The sequence below is a fragment of the Cyprinus carpio genome, chromosome B10 (assembly GCF_018340385.1).
Source record: "Cyprinus carpio isolate SPL01 chromosome B10, ASM1834038v1, whole genome shotgun sequence".
NCBI classification, from domain to species: domain Eukaryota; kingdom Metazoa; phylum Chordata; class Actinopteri; order Cypriniformes; family Cyprinidae; genus Cyprinus; species Cyprinus carpio.
Genome location: NC_056606.1, coordinates 22,286,064 through 22,307,381, shown reverse-complemented (window position 1 = coordinate 22,307,381; position 21,318 = coordinate 22,286,064). Strand labels below are relative to the sequence as shown.

Sequence of the window (21,318 nt, the reverse complement as noted above, 5' to 3'; positions counted from 1 at the left end):
TATATATATATATATATATATATATATATATATATATATATATATATATATATATATAAAATGAAATCCCATTAAATAAAACATCATTTACTCTCCCTCCAAACCCAGATGACTGTTTTTTTCTATGGAGCACCAGGTTGAAGCAGAATATTCACACGGGGGCATCAGGATGAGTGTCATTAAGATCAGAACGAGACAGAACGCTCATCTCACGCACGACTGCTTCTCACGACCAGCTCAACAGCATCCGTCCCTTTGAGCTGAGATTCATATTCAAGTTCATCTTCTTTAATATACTGCTCTTTGTCTGTTGAAAGCATGTGATGCATAAATGAGTCTCATCTGAGGAGCTGTATTTAGATGGAGCTAAACAGAGCTCAGCTCCATTACCTTTTAATAATAAAATCAAATCCATCAAAATATAAATAAACTTTCAAAAATAAAAACCACACAAAATGTATTAATTAAATATTTAATACTTGTTTGTATTATTCAAAGGGGGATTATATTTTAGGGGATTTGTTTATTTTATTTTGTGTTGTATTTTATTTATGAAAGGTAACTAAGGGAATTTACATTTCATTTTTCAATAAAATTTCAATTAATTTAATATTTTTTTCATGTTATTTGATATTTTATTCAATTACAAAAATATGAAATAATTAATAAAAAAATTAAATCCTCAAACAGAATTACCTGTCAATAATAAAATAAAAAAAAAAAAAACTTAAATTAAATTAAAACATTAATGAAATAAAACAATTCTCCTTAAATATTACCTTTTAAAAATATATAAATATATATATTTAAGTAGTATATTAAAGTAGAATTCTGTCATCTTTTATTAAATAAATTTGATTTGATTACATTTTAATTTAAGGGGATTGTATTAAATTAAATAAATAAATCCCCTAATATATAATTATTTAATATATAATAAAATAAAAATAAACTTTAAAATGAAAAAATTAATTAAATAAAAATTAAAAACCTATATATTCTTACCTTTCATTAAAATAAAATAAAATGGGAGAAATATGTAACCCTGGAGCACAAAAGCAGTCTTAAGTCTCTGGGGTATACTTGTAGCAATAGACAAAAAAACATTGTATGGGTCAAAATTATACATTTTTCTTTTATGCCAAAAATCATTAGTATATTAAGTAAAGATCATGTTCCATGAAGATATTTTGTAAATTTCCTACCGTAACTATATCAGAACTTAATTTTTGATTAGTAATATGCATTGCTAAGAACTTCATTTGAACAACTTTAAAGATGATTTTCTCAATATTCTGATTTTTTTTTGCTCCCTCAGATTCCAGATTTTCAAAATAGTTGTATCTCAGACAATATTGTCCTCCTAACAAACCATACATCAATGGAGAGATTATTTATTCAGCTTTCAGATGATGTATCAATCTCAATTTCAAAAACTTGACTGTAACGACTGGTTTTGTGCTCCAGGGTCACATATTTCTGTGGTGATTTCTTCAGATGTTGAGGAAGTGTCACTCCTCCAGCGCCTGCAGGAAGTCGGCCACAGACTCCATCACGTAATCAGGCGCGCAGTGCTTCTGCTGCGGCTCCTGGCTGTCTCTGTACGCGAGCGCCTCCTGCAGTGTGGAGACACCCGTCAGCGTGAGCACCGTGGTCAGGCCGCAGTTGCTGCCGAACAGAACGTCCGTCTCCAGCCGGTCTCCGATCATCAGCGAGCGCGCCGGGTCCAGACCGAACTGACTGGAGATGCACTCGAACATGAAGCGGCTGGGCTTCCCGATGACCGTGGCCTTCCTGCTGCTGGCCGTCTCCAGAGCGGCCGTGAGGCTGCCAGAACCTGCGTCACATTCATTTAGGGGGAGGAGTTTATATGAATGCATGTCTGAGGGGAACGTACTGTCTTTAGAAAAGTTTAGATGCTATTTTTTCTTTTTATCTTGCCACAGTATAATGCATATTAAAGTTCATAAGTGCAGTGCTGCTTTGTTTACAGCGGTAACCAAGGAAACACTAAGCTCCACCTGCTGGCTGAGAGTGAATCTGCTTCTCGTTCAGCCCGTCTGCTGTTTCTGTTTCATGCAGATATTTTTATGTATAGTTTCACAAAACTGAGGTCAAATCATTCTGTTTTTGCTTCAAATTTTGAAATGATACAATCTAGTTTAGATTAAAAACCGTTCATGTTGCATGTATGCAGCATCTTTGTTTGGATCATGATTAAAATGCAGTGGTTGCCTCTCAATTTAAATGGAAAGAGCACAGACAAAGCCTTATTTTGTTTATATGAAGAGATTTCTTTTATTTGTGTTACTTATTTGATTTGGGGCTTGTTTTAAAATTTCAATTTAGTTTTGATGTTGCAAGGCAGAACCAATCAGAGCGTTCCCTCACTTCTGGCAGTGTGTTCACTTCACAGTCATTCACTGACGCTCATTGTGAATCAGTCCGTGTGTTTCTAGAGTCAGTCAAACAACAGACCTAAATAACAGCTCAGCAGAGCTAAAGCTTCAAACGCTGGAGAATTTGATGAATTTCAGACAGATTTTAGACAGAATAAACCTCTTGAAAACATGTCCATGTCACATTTCACATCAAAATCAAAAGAAATAAAAACTAGTTATTAAACTAAATATTAACTAGTTATTAAACAAGTTTTCAAGTTTAAACACTTTCTGACCAATACATTTCCAGTTTTTTTTGCCTGACCCTTTCTAGTAGTTTATGACACAATGTTTTCTAGGATTGGAATCAAGGATAGGACATTGTTTCTATGTGGGAACCATATATTCATTTATGTTTTAAGAAATATTTGCATTGTGTTTTTTAATGACAATTAAGCACATTTACACCCAAAACTCTCATTACTGTCATTAAAATGCCTTTAATTAATGTAGTGTAATTATAATGGGGAATTTTTATATATATATATATATATATATATATATATATATATATATATATATATATATATATATATATATATATATATATATATATATATATGTCTGCATTACAGGAATGAGAGTTTTGTTGAAAAAAAATTTGAATTATAAAAATTCTCAATAAACCTAAAACAGGCTTTATTTTCTTGCTGCCAAAAATATATATATATATTTTTTCCTGCTTATAGTTCACATGATTTTAATAGCCATAATGCATAAAATATTATATTATAAAAAACTAATTCATTTATTTATTTATTCTACAAAGCAATGTTTGTTTTGCTGGAGAAAACACTGAATTGACACACAAATTGTCAAAATGCAGAAGTTGTAATAGTCCTTCAAATGGGCTTTATTTCCTTTATATTTTAAAAAAAGCTTGATTCTACCATATTTGTAAGGTTTTATTTTGCTTTAAGAAATTGTATGAATAGTGTATAGTGTATATATATAAAAAAAAAAAACTTTATGTTGATTATAATGGCGGAAACAAAGTGTTGAATTGTCATGAAAAATGATAATCAGAATGTAGGAAAATATTTTATTTATATATAAAAAAAAATTATGCATTTTTTAATTTTGCATCACAGCTAATTTTGTTTTACAGCAAGAGTTTTGATGGGAAAAAAGGTTGAATTGTCATGAAAATGATGCAGAGAGTGCAGTAAAATCTTAACCATAAAATATGCTTTTTTTTCTTATTGCAAAAAAACATTTTTTTTTTCTGCTTATAGTTACCATGATTTGAAAAGCCAAAATCCATTAAAAATATTATATCATAAATAAACATTTTATTTTAATTAATTAATTTATTTTGCATTGCAAGCAATGTGAGTTTTGGTGAAGAAAGTGTTGAATTAACATCAAAACAATGTCAATGCAGTAATATTAGTCCTTAAAATCTGCTTTATTTTCTTTCTAAATAAAAGAAAAATAAACTTGATTCTTCCACATTCGTAAGGTTTTTTTTTTTTTTTTGCTTTAAGAAATGATATGTTTAGTGTATTTTAATGCCAGTTAAGCACATTTACACCCCAAACTTTATTATTGTCCTTTTCCTTCAGAACAGATTTTGACAATTTTTTGTATTAGTAAAGGGTTTCCAGGACTGTGGGAACCCAATATTTGCATAACTGCACCCAAAACTATAATTTGGGAACAAACCATTGATTTTGAAGTGACCTGGACATATTTCATAACCAGTGCTGGGAAGGTCACTTTAGAAACTGAATCGGTTACAGATTAAAACTTACCCTATCTAAAATGTAAAAAGTAGTGTAACTATTACAATTACTTTATTAAAGTAAAGTAACTGATTACAATTGAGTACTTTTCTAAATGTCTCATCTTTTCAGCTGTTAATCATTTTGAAACATGTAAAGCAGCAGGTTACAGAACTCAACACTGATTACTGTCACTTGCGAAATCCTAAGATTAGAATAATTTATTTTTAAAGCACAGCCACCACAAAATCAGACTTTAGCACTTCGTTTTATCTTAGGATAAATACAGGTTTAATATCATAAAGAGAAATAGTTTAATAGTTATGATACTGATTTTGAAATCACATCTTTGCTTAGTTATGACAGAAAACACTTGGACAAACAGTTCAAAGCATATAACGTTACATAAAACCAAATAGGACATGAAGCTGTTCTCATGTGTCCTAAACTCCTGAAACATTAGTGTTTCATATTTTAAAGCAGTCACTGCAGTTTATGAAAGGAATCAGCTACATCTGTAATGTGGGTGTAACCCTAACTTACCCGGGGTGACCCTGCCTCCTGTCAGCGGGTGCCAGGGGTCCGGGTCAGTGGCCAGGAACAGGCACTCGGGGCTCCTCAGGTAGCAGCAGGCTTTGGCGAGCTTCATGAAGGTGAAGTTCTCGTCGTATCCCACCAGCACCGCCTTCACATCCGGGTCCAGCGGGCAGGTGTAGATGCTGGCGCCCGGCTCCGCGTCCTCCTCCTCCGCCACCGGCACCCCGGCGTCCCGTAGCTCCCTCATCACCCCGCCGCAGCCGATCACGTACACCTTCCCCTGCAGCCGCGCCACGTCGCGCAGGTACGCGGCGGAGCAGTACGCCGAGCTGAAGATCTCCTCCTCCGCGACGTCCGCGAAGCCGAGGCGGCTGAACTTCTGCACGTAGTTCTCCCGCGGCCTGGTGCAGTTGTTGGTGACGAAGAACACGCGCTTGCCGCGCTGCTTGAGCAGACTGACCACCTCCGGAGCTCCGGTAACGGCGGTTTCTCCGTTCCAGATGACGCCGTCGCAGTCGAACAGCACGTCGTGTTTGGAGTCCAGCAGGTCCCGGATCTGAGCGCCGCGGAGCGTCACGCAGCCGCCGCCTGCCATCCTGCTGGCTTAAGATCCTATGATAGAAGCAAGCGACGAACTGCGTTTGTTTTAATCAAACGCGCTGAGGATCCGATACGTTAACGGTTATCAACGCAGAACCGAACGCAACGCAATGAAGCGGTTCACCAGCGCGTCCATCTCTGCTGCTGGAGGAGGCGGGACTAAAGCCGGTCCAATCACATTTTTGGATTTCGCAGAGGGCACGCCTTCTCCCCGTGTCCTCCAATCAGAAAGCGAGCAGATGCTACTCACTGTGGGCGATTATTATAGCGTCTTATTATTATTTTATTCAACTATTGTCTAATTGCGTCTTATTTACTATTAAACGTTTTCAACCTAAACTTGCTTACACTACAGTCTTAAATCATATTTATATCACTGACGAAAAATAAGTTGTCTTACATTAAAATAAACAAATTCATTACTTCAGACTTATGTGCCTCTAGAAGCTTGTGTTCTGCAAATGAACGATGCTTTATTGTTCATCACGAAGAGACACAAAATCACTTTCACGCACTTTTACATTAACTGTTCCCTCCTGGTGGAGTGACCTGCACAACTCAATCCCTTAAGAGTCCTTACCATCTTCAAGAATCGGCTGAAAACACAAATCTGATTCATTTCCAGCGAGTCGGTTCGTCTCAGTGACTCGTTTCGCAGAAGAAATTGAATGCCTTATTTCTGCAGTAAAGAAATAAGTCGTTAAATGTCAGTTTATCACTATATTTCTGAACACATATTGATAATGTAAAGTGTTCACGCTAAGAGTCGAGAGCGTTTTACAAGCGCTTTGTGAATCAGTTCAACCGAATCATCAAGAAGATTTACATTCGCGAATCACTAGTGCAGCCAGGAACGTAAGAGTTAAAGCTGTTTGAAACTCCAGACTGCACGTGCAGCCTTAATGTAGATCATTAATATGATTTGCGCTCAGGTGTCTTTAATAACAATAATAATTATTATTGATTTGTAATAGATAATTATGATTAATATTAAATAATATAATTATAAATATTACTATACATCATAATAATAGTAGTATTAGTAATAATTATTATTATTGTTTAATTGGTTTCATATGATCAGTGTTTTAAAAACTTGATTAATGCACAGTTTCTTTTCAAATAATTTCTATGAATTTATGTGTACATCTCATGCAATTTCATAATAATGAAGATCAGGTTATTACTACTGTTCTGTAGTTCTCCTTAATACCTGAATGTTAAAAGTGAGCCAAAATCATCACAATTAAAAGAACCAAAGACTTAAGCTACTTCAGTCTGTGTGCACTGAATTTATTTAATACACAAGTTTCACAATTTGAGTTGAATTACTGAAATAAATGAACTTTTCCACGACATTCTAATTTATTGAGAAGCACCTGTATGTGTCCCTGGAGCACAAAAGCAGTCTTAAGTCTCTGGGGTATATTTGAAGCGATAACCAACAATACATTGTATGGGTCAAAATTATTTATTTTTCTTTTATCCCAAAATCATTAGGATATTAAGTAAAGATCATGTTCCATGAAGATATTTTGTAAATCTCCTACCATAAATATATCGAATCTTAATTTTTGATTAGTAATATGCATTATTAAGAACTTCATTTGAACAACTTTAAAGATGATTTTCTCAATATTCTGATTTTTTTGCACCCTCAGATTCCAGATTTTATAAATAGTTGTATCTCAGACAAATATTGTCCTCCTAACAAACCACACATCAATGGAAAGATCATTTATTCAGGTGATGTATAGCTTTAGCTTAGCTTTCAGATGATGTATACATTTCAAAAAATGATGACTGTTTTTGTGTTCCAGGGTCATAAATAAAACTTGAAATAAATTTTCTAAAGCGAAGTGAAAATTGTGTTTGTTTCCAACCTAACAGGTCTTTTATTATTATTTCATTTGAGCATTTAGTGCATAAGAAACATGAGGGAATTTGTCTTAAAGGGATAGTTTACCCTAAAATGAAAATTGTCATTAATTACTCACCCTCATGTCTTCCAAACCTGTCAGACCTGGTTTTTTAAAGTTTGCCCATTGTGACTCATTTTGCCAGCACAGGTCACAGTTATTTTGTATCCGTTATTTAACACTTCAAAGATTTAAAGGAATGGTTTACCCAAAAATGTGTTTGTTGAAAATGTCCTCACCCTCAGTCATCTTGTCTGAATCAGGAGAGAAATCTGCACAGATCAAGCACAGTTTACAAGCCAAAACAGCTCTAAACAAATATGTGGGTGGATTTTAATGTGAGAGGACAACAGCAGATGGACTTCTCCACTGGAGGAAGTGTTATAATGGCCAGAAGCAACGTTAAACGTCTTAATAATTGATTTGTTTCTTACAAACATGCAGGATTTGTCTTTTCAAGACATTAACTGATGGACTGGAGTGGTGTGGATAACTTGTGGATTATTGTGATGTTTTTATCAGCTGTTTGGACTCTCATTCTGACGGCACCCATTCACTGCAGAGCATCCAAACTAAAGTTTTCCTGAGTTCCTTACTTATCTGTTCCTCTTTCCATAAAAGTAGCATTTGATGTCAGACGTTTGTGAAAGCATAAGAGGAAGCTAAATCAAATTCCTTCGTTTCCTTTTTTAGATGACTAAACTGTGGCCTATACCGTAGTACTTCTAATTTCATCAAATAAAATCAATGACGGCAATCTTGTGATGCATTATTATGGCAAATAAAGATCCAGAGGCATCAAATTTGATCAAGTATTTGGATAAACTCATTTAACACTGTTATAATATCTCCAGAACTTTATTTCTGGAACGGTTCGCCAGTTAAGTACAACATAAAATACAAAATAAAACCAACGAAACAAGAACAGTGTCTATGTACAAACATTAATATAAGGATGATAAAATTTCCTTTTCCAATATTAATCGACCATTTGATTGTCTATTTAACACTATAATTACATCAAAATTTGTCCAAAAACTGAACTTTGAATAGTAACTTCCCCCCCCTCACAAAAAGCTTGAAAAGTGAATGAAAGCCGATTGAATATGAAACAAAATAAAGCATAAAACATTCCAAAGATAAGGGAAGGTTTTTCAATGTACATTTTTTTCCCTGGAAGCAGACAACCATTACTACATTACAATTTCAATTTTAAGCCATTAATTTTTTTTTATATATATATATATATATATATATATACAAACTTTGGACAAATTACTGCACCGACACAATTTCCTAAAGCTCTTTTCAGTTCAGAAATGAATTGCACAACCTACAGGACTGAATTGTGGAATATTGTTTTTAAATCGATCAATACACATCCTTCAAGTATGTCAAGACAAAAAAATAAAAACAAGGAGGATTCTGGCCGCAGGTAACGAGGAGACATGATTTTACAGAACGAGCCGTCCAATGTTTTCCAGGTCAGTTCTACATGCATGTTTTGAATGAGGGTTAAGGCAACACTGCAAACCAGGCTTCTGCCTTAACCATGAAACATTCGAGTTCAGTAAATCCCTAAGATGCGATAATACTGTACATTCAGCTAGCGCCTCTACTTCCTGTGTAGACAACGGTGGCCCTTCGTCTCCGGTGGAGAGGACGACCCTGTATTTCACTCGTGTACAGAACGCTAACACACCACACCCACTTGCAGCTGAGTGAATAAATAAATAAATAACTCTCTTCTTAAGCAAATCTCTTTTGAGGAAAAGCGTCGAACGGACGGTAAAGGAAGTCGAGAAGGCATTCTTGTGGCATACGCAGACTCAAAAGCAAGTCTTCAAGTTCAAGTCTGTTTGCCGAGGAAGAAAAAAACAAAAAGGTATGTCAGGTATCTGTACATATTTACAAATTATTGCCATACGAGAGCTTGTAAAGTAAAACTCGGGAAAGCTGGAAAAACGAGCAAACGAGGTCCGAAATGATCCGTTTCATCCGATTCTCGATGCATAGATAAACGTCAGGTCAGTGATTGCAGCAAACGAACGCCGTGCCAGAAAAATCATTTACAACGTTGCATAATCAGTCACTGAAGGGAACAGAGGGTTTAAACTGCGGGCCGGTTCTGTCCCCGTGGCGAGAAATCCCTGCAAAACGGTTTTTCAATAAATAGTGATCTCAAAATATCGAAACGAACACAAAAAAATAAAAATACACACACAAACACGTGCCAGTATCTCACAACCATTTCGGGAAACAAAAACGAGCATGATGCAGTCCAATGGTCTTCATTGCAATAAATACGGCAAACGCCGACTGCTAAAGCAAGAGGAATACTAATAAATATGCGTAGAAGTAGAAAACAAATGTTTTAATCACACACACACACGTCGTAATACCTCTATTGTATTTAGAGCCCATATATATATATATATATTTGCTAGAACCACTTTCAATTGTTCGCAGGTTTGTTTTTGCAGTTCGTCACAACCTCTTCTGGATTCTTGTGCTCAAAATGGTGTGTAACGAAACGTAGAAGTGGTCGTAAATGCGGTTCAGACGAAGGCCGAGCCGAGGCGCCTGTAAACACTGATGGGAACCACAGAGAGGCTGAGCTGACCGCCAGTCGTCATGGACCTCGGCCCGAGTACGCGAGTTCAGTTTTCCACAGTATTCGGACGTAGACACGTTTATGACACTTCCCAAAGTTCAAGACTGGAAAATAAATGGCTGTATTAACTCTTGAGAAATCAAGATTCAGGTCTGTACAATTAGACATCACTGATGTCATAGTAAAAAAAGAAAAGATCTGAAAAGAATCAATCTGTACATATATACACACACACACACGAGTATATAATCAGGAAACTAAAATAAAGCAAATATTCGAAGGAATATGCGGCTATGTACAGGTTGGATTGCAGGTAGTCCCGTGAGAGTCGGCGCGCTCGTGTTACTCCGACTGCAGCGCCGTGTGCTGATGTAGTGTGTGCGCTCCCATGTAGCTGCCCGCCTCGCCGAAGTCACTGACCGAAACCGCCATTTTGGCACTTGTGATGTGGTGCGTGCGGCCCTCGAAATCCACGGCCAGGCTCCTGCTGTCGTTTATGAAGGGTTCCGACAGGCCCATCTTCAGCCGCTTGGCCGGGGGCCGCTCGCAGTCCTCGCCGCACACACCGATCTGCCCGAGGTCCGAGTGGTAGAAGCCGGTTTCCAGCAGGTTGAGGCAGTCTCCGTCTCCGTCGCTGGAGTAGTTGAGCGGCTCTTCGTGGCTCAGGGGCCCGCGGTGAAGCCCGTCCAGCGAGGAGAAGCTGTAGGAGTCCAGACAGCTCACGTCTGCGGGGTTACACACCGACGCCACTGTGCTCGTCAGCGCTGAGGAAGAGGAAACGGTTAGACTCGTCTGCTATCAATTTTAGTGCAAAAATGTTAAATAGCATTACAATTTAAAATAGCAGTTTACTATGTGGATATGTTGTCAAATGTAATTTATTTCTGTGCATTTTCAGCATTATTACTCCAGTCTTCAGTGTCACATGATCCATGATTAAATATTATTATAATATGAATTTTAAATAATTTTTTATATGAATATTAAATCATTCTAATATGATGATTTGCTGCTCAAGAAACATTTCTGATTATTATCAATGTGTAAAACAGTTGTGCTGCACAATATTTTTGTGGAAACCTTGATACATTCTATAATAAACAGAAAGTTCAAAAGAACAGAATTAATTTGAAACAAAAATGTATTTGCCTGTACTTTTGATCAGTTTAATGTATCCTTGCTCAAAAATATTAATTACTTACATTTTTTTTTTTTTTTTTTTTTTTTTTAGAAATAAACCCCAAATTAATGGGAGCTTTTTTTATTTTTGTATAATTTTTATATATTAAATATATTAATTTTTTTAAAATAATCAAAATAAATTAAATTAAATATTAAATATTTATTAAATATCATAAAATATTAAATATTATAAAGATTAAATATAAAATTATACATAATATACATTTAATATATAAAATAATTAATGTGAGCTGATTCCTCTTCCTTTCAATATTTAGTCAGATATTTAGTCCTTTGCATATTTGGTACCCATATTTAGTTAAGATTCCCCCCCCCAATATGTATTCAATAATAAAAAGTTATAGATGTCAGGAAATTTTGGCGGAAAGACTAGCTCAGCCAATGGCCAATAAATTAGTCTATCACTTTCTTTTTGTATTTTATTTATTAAACACTGGCATCTTATATTGCTGTTGTAGTTATATGTATAAAATCAATAAGCAACTACAAGCAGTTCATTAAAGTCACTTTACTACATTATCACACGAAGCATTACTGTAACACAATGGCTTATTGCCTTATACATTAATAGTCTGTTACCAAAACTTTAAAACAAGTAAAAGCACGTGTAAAAACCTTCAGTAACGTACCGGAGAGGTCACTGGCTGTGATGGAGTTGAGCAGGTTGAGCTGTTGCTCGGTTGGAGCCTCTATCCTGCCGCTGCCGCTGGAACACACAGAAGCAGATCCATCCACCAAACCCTCGGCCTCATCCACCAACCGGTCCATCAGATCCCTGCAGAGGAATCAGCCTTCAAAGCTCAGGAGAACTGAGCGGATACTCTAATACTTTGTGTCAAGTTCACACTTAGGGTTGGGAATCGAAAATCAATTCCAGAACTGAATACTTAAGGTCAGGAATCGGCAGTGTTCCCAACTGCTTTCAATTGAAAGCAGCTAAAAGTCACTAGATGACATCATAATGGCAAATTCACTGATCTATATAAAGATTAGGGCCCTACGATTTCCGCGAAGCAGAAAACGCGGACGGAATCACGGAATCCAGTCATAAAAACGGAATTTACAGTTAAACGCGGAATGTCACGGAATGTGTCAGATTTTGAATGAATAAATGAAAAGTAGGTCATTACACTTCAATCAAATCATGATATGGACTAATATCTGTAAATATTAAGCTGGAAAAGTCGATTTAAATATGAATCCTGCATGTTCTGCGGGTTTCATGTAGCCTACTACACGCATACTGAAGCACGCGTGACGCTCGCGGTGATTTCAGCATCTGTCGTCTCTCTAAATGAGGACGTAAACAACATGAACTGCTCTGAGAGTCACTTCATGAGCTTCTGACCGTTGGATTTGAGTAAAACTAGCATCATATCACATGCACAGAACTATAAAGGTATTCACGGCAACACGTCAAAATAAAAGTCCGGTTTAATTTAAAGACAAGTATTTATTTGCCAGAAATGTATTACTATTGTTCAGCAGAACGTACATAGCCTACTACTACTACTAAAATGAAACAAACATTATTTTTAAAGGAATAATCACACCACATTTCTTCCATGTTTTAACTTCAATAGTAAATCCCCTGTGTTTACCAAAAAAGAAAGTTTGCTTAATTTTCAGTAATTAAATGAAATTAAATTAATGTTTTATGCCTTCATTTGATAAGAAAAATTTAAATACACAACAGAATTTCTGAGAAAAAAAAAACATTTCATAAGGCTATTTTAAGAAAAAAAATTGAATAAATTAAGTTGTTTTTATGCATTTAAATAATTACACATGCTAAAACACAGAATTAGGTAACAATAAAACATATGGTGAAGAAAAAAATAAAACATTTTTGAGAAGCTTTTAATAAATTGATGTGAAAATGCATGTTTCATGATTTTAATTAATTCGACATGCTTTTTGATTAATAAAATTTAACCATTAAAAAGGAGTCGAGAAAAATTTTAACAGAAAAAAAGAATCCAGAAAAATGTAATTATTAGATTTAATTATAATTATTATTATTATTATTATTATTAATTAAAATGTAAGACTTCATAGGGCCCTAAAAGATGAATATAGATCAGTGGGCAAGATGAGAACTTAGATAAGGTTTGTCCAAGAAGTTGCTATATTTGTCCCTAAACACTGGGAATTGGATAATTGTTGTAAAATTAAAATTTCAATTCTGCCTATCAATTCCTGTGTGCACATCTTTTTTTTTTTAGGTGGCGAAAAGGGGCTGTTAAAAATGTAGCTATTTGTCTTTGAATACTTCATTCAAGAGATTCATTCAAAGACACTGATTCACCCAGTAATAAATCTCGAGTGAGTCATTGAATCATTCCACTCATAAATCCCAAGAGATTTTTAGTTGTCTAATATATATACACTTCAGAATTGTGAGAGAACTACAACCTCCATTTAAAAAAAATAAATAAATTGTGCAGCTCTATTTTGCACACAAACAGCTTTTAATCGAGTCCAGTTTTTATGTAGCCAGCTGATTTTTGTTCATGGTATTCAGCAGCAATTAAATGTTTTGCAAAAAGAGATGCGGAATAAATATGTTTGATAACTAAATGTCTGAATCAGAATCGATAAGCAGAATGGGAATTGATCAAATTCAAGCGATACCCAACCCCTATTCACACTGAACATTTTAACATCCGCTCAACAGAAGATCATTACGAAACTCACGTAACACCAGGATAACTGCTGAACTTCTTCTTCCCGAATCGGTTTTGCTGGACGAAAAAGTCGAATCGCTCGGACTTCTTCCACATGTAGTAAAATGCAACACATTCTGCCACCGTTCGTGTGTTCACTTGAAAGAAAAGTTACATGCAACTTAATAATCAGGCATTATTGGAGCAATATGATAATGTAAGACAAATAAAGACTGTGAACACTCTGGATTACAATGACATTATAGCCTGACATTTTTAAACCGATCAAATCCCATTGGAAAAAATATAGACCCATGCTACATTGTATCATAATTATGAAAATTTATAGGTTTTACTTGTGTGTATACAGTATGTTAATGGGCTTTTATGCTATATTTAATATGACATCAGTAAATACTGATTTAAAACTGCATTTAAATATCTAAGACAACAGTGTTTAGGACCAAAAACGCAGGAGAGAAGACGGCATCTTACTTTGTGTTTCTGGATGAGGTGGAAGTTCTTCTCGTACAACAGAAGAGCGTGTTCAAAATTTCGGCATTCTTCTTCAGACCACGGGAGCATCTCGTCTAAATACACAATACATTTACACAAGTTTATTTTTCAGCACGCAGTTCAACGAGCCTACTGTAACAAAACAACCATAACTGCAACAATGTTTCCACTTACCCTTTGAGGATTTGCGGTTGCTGCGATGTCGTTCAAGAGCTTCCTGGACGTTATAGTTACACTTTAAAAGCTCATATAAAGCCTGGAGAAAACAAACAGGTTAGTTAACCCCTAAAAAGCCCACTGAACATCTTCTAAGGTCTCTACATGAACAAAACTTTGCTGTTAAACCTGTTGCACACTCTCTCCTATTGATAGTTTTTTTAGCAGGTAAAAGCTCTTTTAGTGTAATTGTACAAACGTCCAGCTTCAGCTCATGCTTCACGTGTCTTTCTGCTGTTAAATCTTTACTCATTCTTATCAAGTAAATGTAAGAAGAATGTTTACTTTCACTGTTCCTCAGCGGAGGAATGATCTTCACAAGCCTCCAGAACATCTCACATCTTCTGAGGAGCCTTTATTTCTTCAGCTCTCAATCAGCATTGGATTGCACTGCATTATATGTTTGGATCATTTCAATCTCATCTTCAATATGAGACATTATTGGAGATTGATGACTGATATTTATATCACTTCATTTAATTATCTGCTGTACTGTTATAAAGATCTCATTGATTTACATCACAAGTATCAGGATTTCATCACTTTTAGGCCATTTAAAAATAAGCATCTGCACCAAATTGCCTATTTTTGCTCAGTTTGGGACTCTGAATAAAACTCACTATATCAGATTGAAGGAGCCATAAATGTCTGATGCACCAAATGTGATACATATGCCATTTTTACAAATATTTTTAGATTTTGTGTACATTTTCAAAAAACTGTTTATTTAAAAACAAAAAAAAATTCTGACCGTTATTTCATATGTCAGGCTTAATGGGGTTAAGTGCTATTAATAACAGCACTATGAATGCTTATGAAGTGTTCAGTGTAGGGCTGCACGATATCGGGAAAAAATGACATTGTGATATTTTATTTTTCTGCGATATATATTGCGATATGAAATCTAATCTAATTTTTTTTACAAACAAAAATGGGGTGAGCACACTTACATTCTCATTTTAAATGATTTAAACATCAGAGTATTATTTAAATTAGAGTAAATTATTTGTTTGTAACTTTAGGATATGGTTTGAATTGTTAACATATTAACTAACATGCACTTACCACGAGCAATACTTTTGTTACTATATTTATTAATCTTTGTTTATCTTAGTTTATAAAAACACAGCTGTTCATTGTTTGGTAATGTTACTTCACAGTGCATTAACTATGTTAACAAATACTGTACAACTTTTGATTACAACAATGAAGGCTATAGCCTAAATGTTGAAATTAAATTGTTGTAGAAGTGCAGTTTAGTAATAGTAAATGTTAAATAATGTAGTTAAATAGTTGAATAAATAGAACATTATTGTAAAGTGTTACAGATTTTTTTATACACCAATTCAGACGTCTCGTGAGTTCAGTGTTGGACAGGTCAGTTGTTTAAACCATTCATTAAATTGAATCGGTTCAAAGGAATCATTAGTTCGCGAATCAGACGTGTACGGCACGCGTTGTGTAATTATCTCGACAGTTTAGGATATCGCACAAGATTTGACAACACAGAAAACATTTCATCACTGGAAAGGTTTTTTTTTTTTTTTTTTTTTTTTGACACCATCGTGTCAATTGATTTTGATTAATATGCGCGAGGGAGAGAGAGCAAGACAGCGCCCGTGTTGTTTGAAGACGGTAAAGGTGAGCACGCTCTCTCTCTCTCTCGCTCTCTCTCTCTCTCTCATATGCGTCTTGTTAAACTGACAGGACTTAAAAACACATGCAAATGATAAACTTTCACTCTATGATGGTTAAGCTGTGCAATTAATCCGCGAATCACACGGTTAATGAATAACGGATCAACTATGACAGCCTGCATCGCACATCCTGCAATGTGACTATCGATCAATCTAACATACACATATCAAAGCCCAAAAGACACAACAAACATCCCTAGTTCAGTGGAATCTATTTAGTGGACACAGTTGACAGCCCATCAGGTGTAACAAATGTGTTTGTTTTGTGTAAAACTACAGATCTGTGATCTTCACCTGCTCGTTGTCTTTGACCAGAGAACATTTGCCATCTCCGTCCATCTTTCCATCCGCACTCAGAGCGTCCTGCAAGAAGCTTTTGACTTTTGACTCGGGTAAGATATCCGGCTGCCAAAGCAGCTGATCTTCTTCTGCGTACACTGAAAAACACATTCAAGGAAACCTGCATCAAAATACTTCTCTGCATTAAAAAACAGCTTTCTGCTTGCATAAAAGCTGTGTAGATGGTGAAAAATAATTTCAGTGACATTTTTCAGCATATCAAATCCCAATGAATAAACTCAAGTCCCACCCTACATTATTTTGCACAGAATATTTCACTGAGAAACACATGTAAACAATGTTTACACCATGTCATGTCGTATTTAACATCGGTGGCATCTGAATTATGTGAACACTGTTACTCCATACTCCATTTAAACATCAAAGACTCACCATTTTCATGGTCATTATAACAGGTGAGAGGAGGAATTTCTGCCTGATATTCAGATCCCACCATGATCTCCTGTGAAAACACAAATTCATATAATAAACATTGATTGAACTTTGTACGACACGCTTAAAGGACAGCAAATAACCCCTAATAAACTCAAACTTTGAATAAGACTGTAAATAATCTTTATATCTAAATCTAGACTACAATAACAAAGCCTAGCCTATAGAAAAAGCATCTAAGAAGTCGTCTTCCTCACCTTGCGAGAGTCTTCAGGACTCAAAGCATCATCCTCACCCTCAGATTCTTTGTCTCCATCGTAAACTGTATTCGCTGGAAAACAGAAAAATCAGACATGTAATGGAAACTGCACATTTGTGAGTGATAGCAAAGGTGAACAACGTCTGTGCGCTTACAGCGAAGAGTCCTGGGGAAGAAATCATTGGTTTCGTGTGACGTCACAGACGGTGTGAGGTCATCGGCAGAGGATTGTGTTTCTTCATCGTCTCCAGAGAGCAGATCTTTAGCGATTTCCTCCTGTTACGAGAAAAGATGACATGTAACAATGTCAATGAACAGCAAAAGTATATATATGTACAAACACAACTGGTCAAAAGTTTCTTTATGTTTTTAAAGGAATATGCTGATTTGCTGCTCAAGAAACATTTCTGATTATTATCAATGTTGAAAACAGTAATACCTCAATGTACATGTAAGTACTTTTTTTTTTATTAAATACCTTAAGCAAGGATGCATTAAATAAGTCAAAAGTGGCAGTAAAGACATTCATAAAGATACTATTTCAAATAAAAGCTGTTCTTTTGACATTTTCTGTTCATCTGTGGATCCTGAAAAATAAAATGCATCACAGTTTCCACAAAAATATTGTGCAGCCCACCTGTTTTTAACATTGATAATAATCAGAAATGTTTCTTCAGCATATTAGAATGATTTCTGAAGATCATGTGACACTGAAGACTGGAGTAATGATGCTGAAAATACAGCTGAACATCACAGCAAATCAATCAATTACATTTAATTTATATTCAAATAGAAAAAAGCTACCTAAAATTGTAATAATATTTTACAATATTGCTGTTTTTACTCTATTTTCGATATTTGCAGCAATAGACAAAAATACATTGTATGAGTCAAAATTATAGATTTTTCTTTTATGCCGAAAATCATTAGGATATTAAGTAAAGATCATGTTCCATGAAGATATTTTGTAAATTTTCTACCATAAATGTATCAAATCTTCATTTTTGATTAATAATATGCATTGCTAAGAACTTCATTTGGACAACTTTAAAGATGATTTTCTCAATATTTAGATTTTTTTGCTCCCTCAGATTCCAGATTTTCAAATAGTTGTATCTCAGACAAATATTGTCCTCCTAACAAACCATACATCAATGGAGAGATTATTTATTCAGCTTTCAGATCACTTAAGACTTCAGGTTTTGTGGTCCAGGCTCACAGATAAATGCATCCTTGGTGAGCAGAAGAGACTTCTTTCAAAAACACTTTAAAAAGCCCAAAATTTGACCGACGGAGTGTATTTGAAGAAGCCTGTCATCAAAAAAAAAAAAAAAAAAAAAAACATCTTACGATCTCGTTACAACTATCTATACATCAGTGACTTACTTTATCTAACGTCATGTCGGGCAGCTCATCGGTCAGCTCTACAGACGAACTGTCCGCGCTCGACCCTCCGGCAGCACTGTCCGCAGCTTCATACCTGTACAACGCCAGCAGCTCCTCCAGCGGCATGCTGCCCTCCTGTGACACAGACGATAAACTCAACGCTTTATCACCTCAAACACTTCAGAAAACTACAGACGCACATGACATCAGTGCTGGATAATATCAATACACTGATACTGCACAGTTTTGGTTTTGTCAGCCTGGTCATATCTGTTATTAGCCACAATATAAAATAATCACAATCCCTAAATGAAATCGACATGCGTGCTGGACAAAAAAGATCAAAGCAAACCTTCTCCAGATCATCGATTTCCGAGCTCCCGCTCGACTCGCCGTCCCTCATCTCCTCTTCCTCTAACGTACGCTCATCATCGAAATCATGCACCAACATTTCTGCCGTCGGGTCAAAATCATGATCTTCCGATGACAAAGAGCCAACTGAAAAGATCCAATTTACAAAAAATATATTGCATTTTATGTATAATATATATATATATAATGAATGTAGTATTCAATTATATATATATATACACACACACACACATACATACAGTACAGGTCAAAAGTTTGGAAACATTACTATTTTTAATGTTTTTGAAAGAAGTTTCTTCTGCTCATCAAACCTGCATTTATTTGATCAAAAATACAGAAAAAAACAGTAATATTGTGAAAATATATATATATAATAATATTAGATCTTAAACTAAAAAGAGAGTATTAAATAAAAATACAATGCTGTGATGCAAAGCTGAATTTTCAGCATCATTACTCCAGCCTTCAGTGTCACATGTAACATCCAGTCTATCACATGATCATTTAGAAATCATTCTAATATTCTGATTTATTATGAGTGTTGGAAACAGTTCTGCTGTCTAAAATATTTGATGAATAAAAGGTTAAAAAGAACTGCATTTTTTCAAAATAAAAAAAAAATTCTAATAATATATTTTTCTTTACTATCACTTTTTATCAATTTAACACATCCTTGCTGAATAAAAGTATTGATTTTATTTAAAAAAAAAATAAAAAAAAATACTGACCCCAAATTACTGACCAGTAGTGTATATTATTACAAAATATTTATATTTTAAAAACATAGCTTTTTTTTTTTTTTTTTTTTTTTTTTTTTTACTTTTTATTCATCAAAGTATCCTAAAAAAGTATCACATGTTCTGAAAAAATATTAAAGCAGCAGAACTGTTTCCAACTTTGATAATGAATCATCATATTAGAATGATTTCTAAAGAATCATGTGATAATGATCCTAAAAAATTCAGCTTTGCAGTCACAGAAATAAATGATAATTTAAAGTATAATAAATGTAAAACAATTATTTTAAATTGTAATAATATATCACAATATAACTTTTTTTTTTTCTGTATTTTTGATCAAATAAATGCAGGCTTGATGAGCAGAAGAAACTTTCTTCCAAAAACATTAAAATAGTAATGTCATTACATATATATATATATATAAATCAATATCAAATAAATTCAGAGGAAAACGTACCTGGGCATATACATAAAAAGGATATATATATATAAAAATCAATATCAAATAATAAATTCAGAGGAAAACGTACCTGGGCTTGTACTTCCCAAGGAAGCCTGAAATTAGCAAAAGAAAAAATACATGAGATGTTTAGGGAATTTACAGTATAATGAAGAATAGTGGTTAACTTCCCTTACCAAAATGTTACTATAGTAACCATAATAAGTTTAATAAGTTTTCAAAGTCTTTTCAAAGTTTTTTTTTTGTTTTGATGAGTGTGGCAGCTAATATTATCACCACAGTTTTACTGTAGTAAAGCTCACTTTAAAGTACTGTTACCATAGTAATTATTTGTAAGTAACAAGAGTATGAATCTTAACTTATATATTAATATTTATAATATCCTTCGCAACCATGACAGTTCAGTGATATTAAAAATATTTCCGACTATAAAAAAAAATATTTAAATGCACAAAATTATTCATTAAAAGAAGTGACTCACAATTTGAGTTTTATTTATATTTGGGAATGATACACAGAATATAGAACAGAAGCCGTTTGTGTCAAAGCAATATTTAGTATTTATTCGGAGTCTCCTAAACAAAATATAGCCATGAGAAATTATTTAAAAAAATACATATTTTATAAAAACAATAAAAACGGAAAAAATTAAAGGGTTTGATGTCGTCACTTCACAGCATCAGTCCGGTAACGTTACTGCAGCACTGAAAAAAAAAAAACACTCTGAAACCACACAGAAGTGCGTTATACAGTCGAAAAACGGGAATAACAGAGAGGTAAAAATATGAAAAAAAGGGCGAAATAAAATAAACTAGCCGTCTCACGACTGACTAACCATCGCGGCGCGCTCGACGCTCGCGGAGGTTTGGCCGCTCGCGGATCTGACGCCGAATATCGGAACGCTCGACGCTAAAAGAGGCCGCGTCGACGCTTCAAAAACTCGTTATGACGGCCAAAACCGCTCATATCTCCACAAAACCAGCCTTTATCTAAAGATAAGACATTATTACATATAATCAGATATAGAAATCCCAAACTTATGTATTGTGGTAAGAGAAATTAACGGCCAAAATATGACGCCTTCCCCCTATTTTCCAACTTACCTCCGCCATGTTGGTACCTTTCGGATACTAAACTGGCTTTACGACGGAGCCCGGATTGACGTCGCGAACCAATGGCGTGAGCGTATTCCTGATGGTTCGCTCTGATTGGCTGTCGCGCTTGAAACGCACGGCG

General features: G+C 34.8%; 2 protein-coding genes and 1 long non-coding RNA gene across 4 annotated transcripts; all 3 read right to left on the bottom strand.

The window, feature by feature from the left end:
- Window positions 1-6: 6 nt before the first annotated feature.
- Window positions 7-1,063, bottom strand: LOC122138616. The gene is made up of 2 exons (XR_006155700.1): window positions 1,006-1,063; window positions 7-307 (listed from the first exon to the last, which is right to left on the bottom strand). It is a non-coding gene; the product is annotated as an uncharacterized LOC122138616 (long non-coding RNA).
- A 295-nt stretch (window positions 1,064-1,358) lies between these two features.
- Window positions 1,359-5,481, bottom strand: LOC109054646 (chronophin-like). The gene is made up of 2 exons (XM_042733291.1): window positions 4,709-5,481; window positions 1,359-1,837 (listed from the first exon to the last, which is right to left on the bottom strand). Exons 1-2 carry the CDS (start codon window positions 5,295-5,297, stop codon window positions 1,512-1,514), a joined length of 915 nt encoding a protein of 304 aa, XP_042589225.1. The 5' UTR covers window positions 5,298-5,481; the 3' UTR covers window positions 1,359-1,511.
- A 2,980-nt stretch (window positions 5,482-8,461) lies between these two features.
- LOC109112626 (mesoderm induction early response 1, family member 3 a) lies at window positions 8,462-21,245 on the bottom strand. Of its 2 annotated transcripts, none has more exons than XM_019125535.2 (13): window positions 21,186-21,245; window positions 20,153-20,177; window positions 18,863-19,008; window positions 18,511-18,645; window positions 17,280-17,400; window positions 17,123-17,196; window positions 16,866-16,935; window positions 16,428-16,570; window positions 14,395-14,476; window positions 14,200-14,294; window positions 13,736-13,863; window positions 11,668-11,813; window positions 8,462-10,599 (listed from the first exon to the last, which is right to left on the bottom strand). In XM_019125535.2, the coding sequence occupies exons 1-13, from the start codon at window positions 21,192-21,194 to the stop codon at window positions 10,178-10,180; spliced, it is 1,596 nt and encodes a 531-aa protein (XP_018981080.1). In that variant the 5' UTR covers window positions 21,195-21,245; the 3' UTR covers window positions 8,462-10,177. The 2 variants fall into 2 exon arrangements, with proteins under 2 accessions (XP_018981080.1, XP_042589224.1); XM_042733290.1 differs by lacking the exon at window positions 21,186-21,245 and adding an exon at window positions 20,918-21,147.
- Window positions 21,246-21,318: the final 73 nt, after the last annotated feature.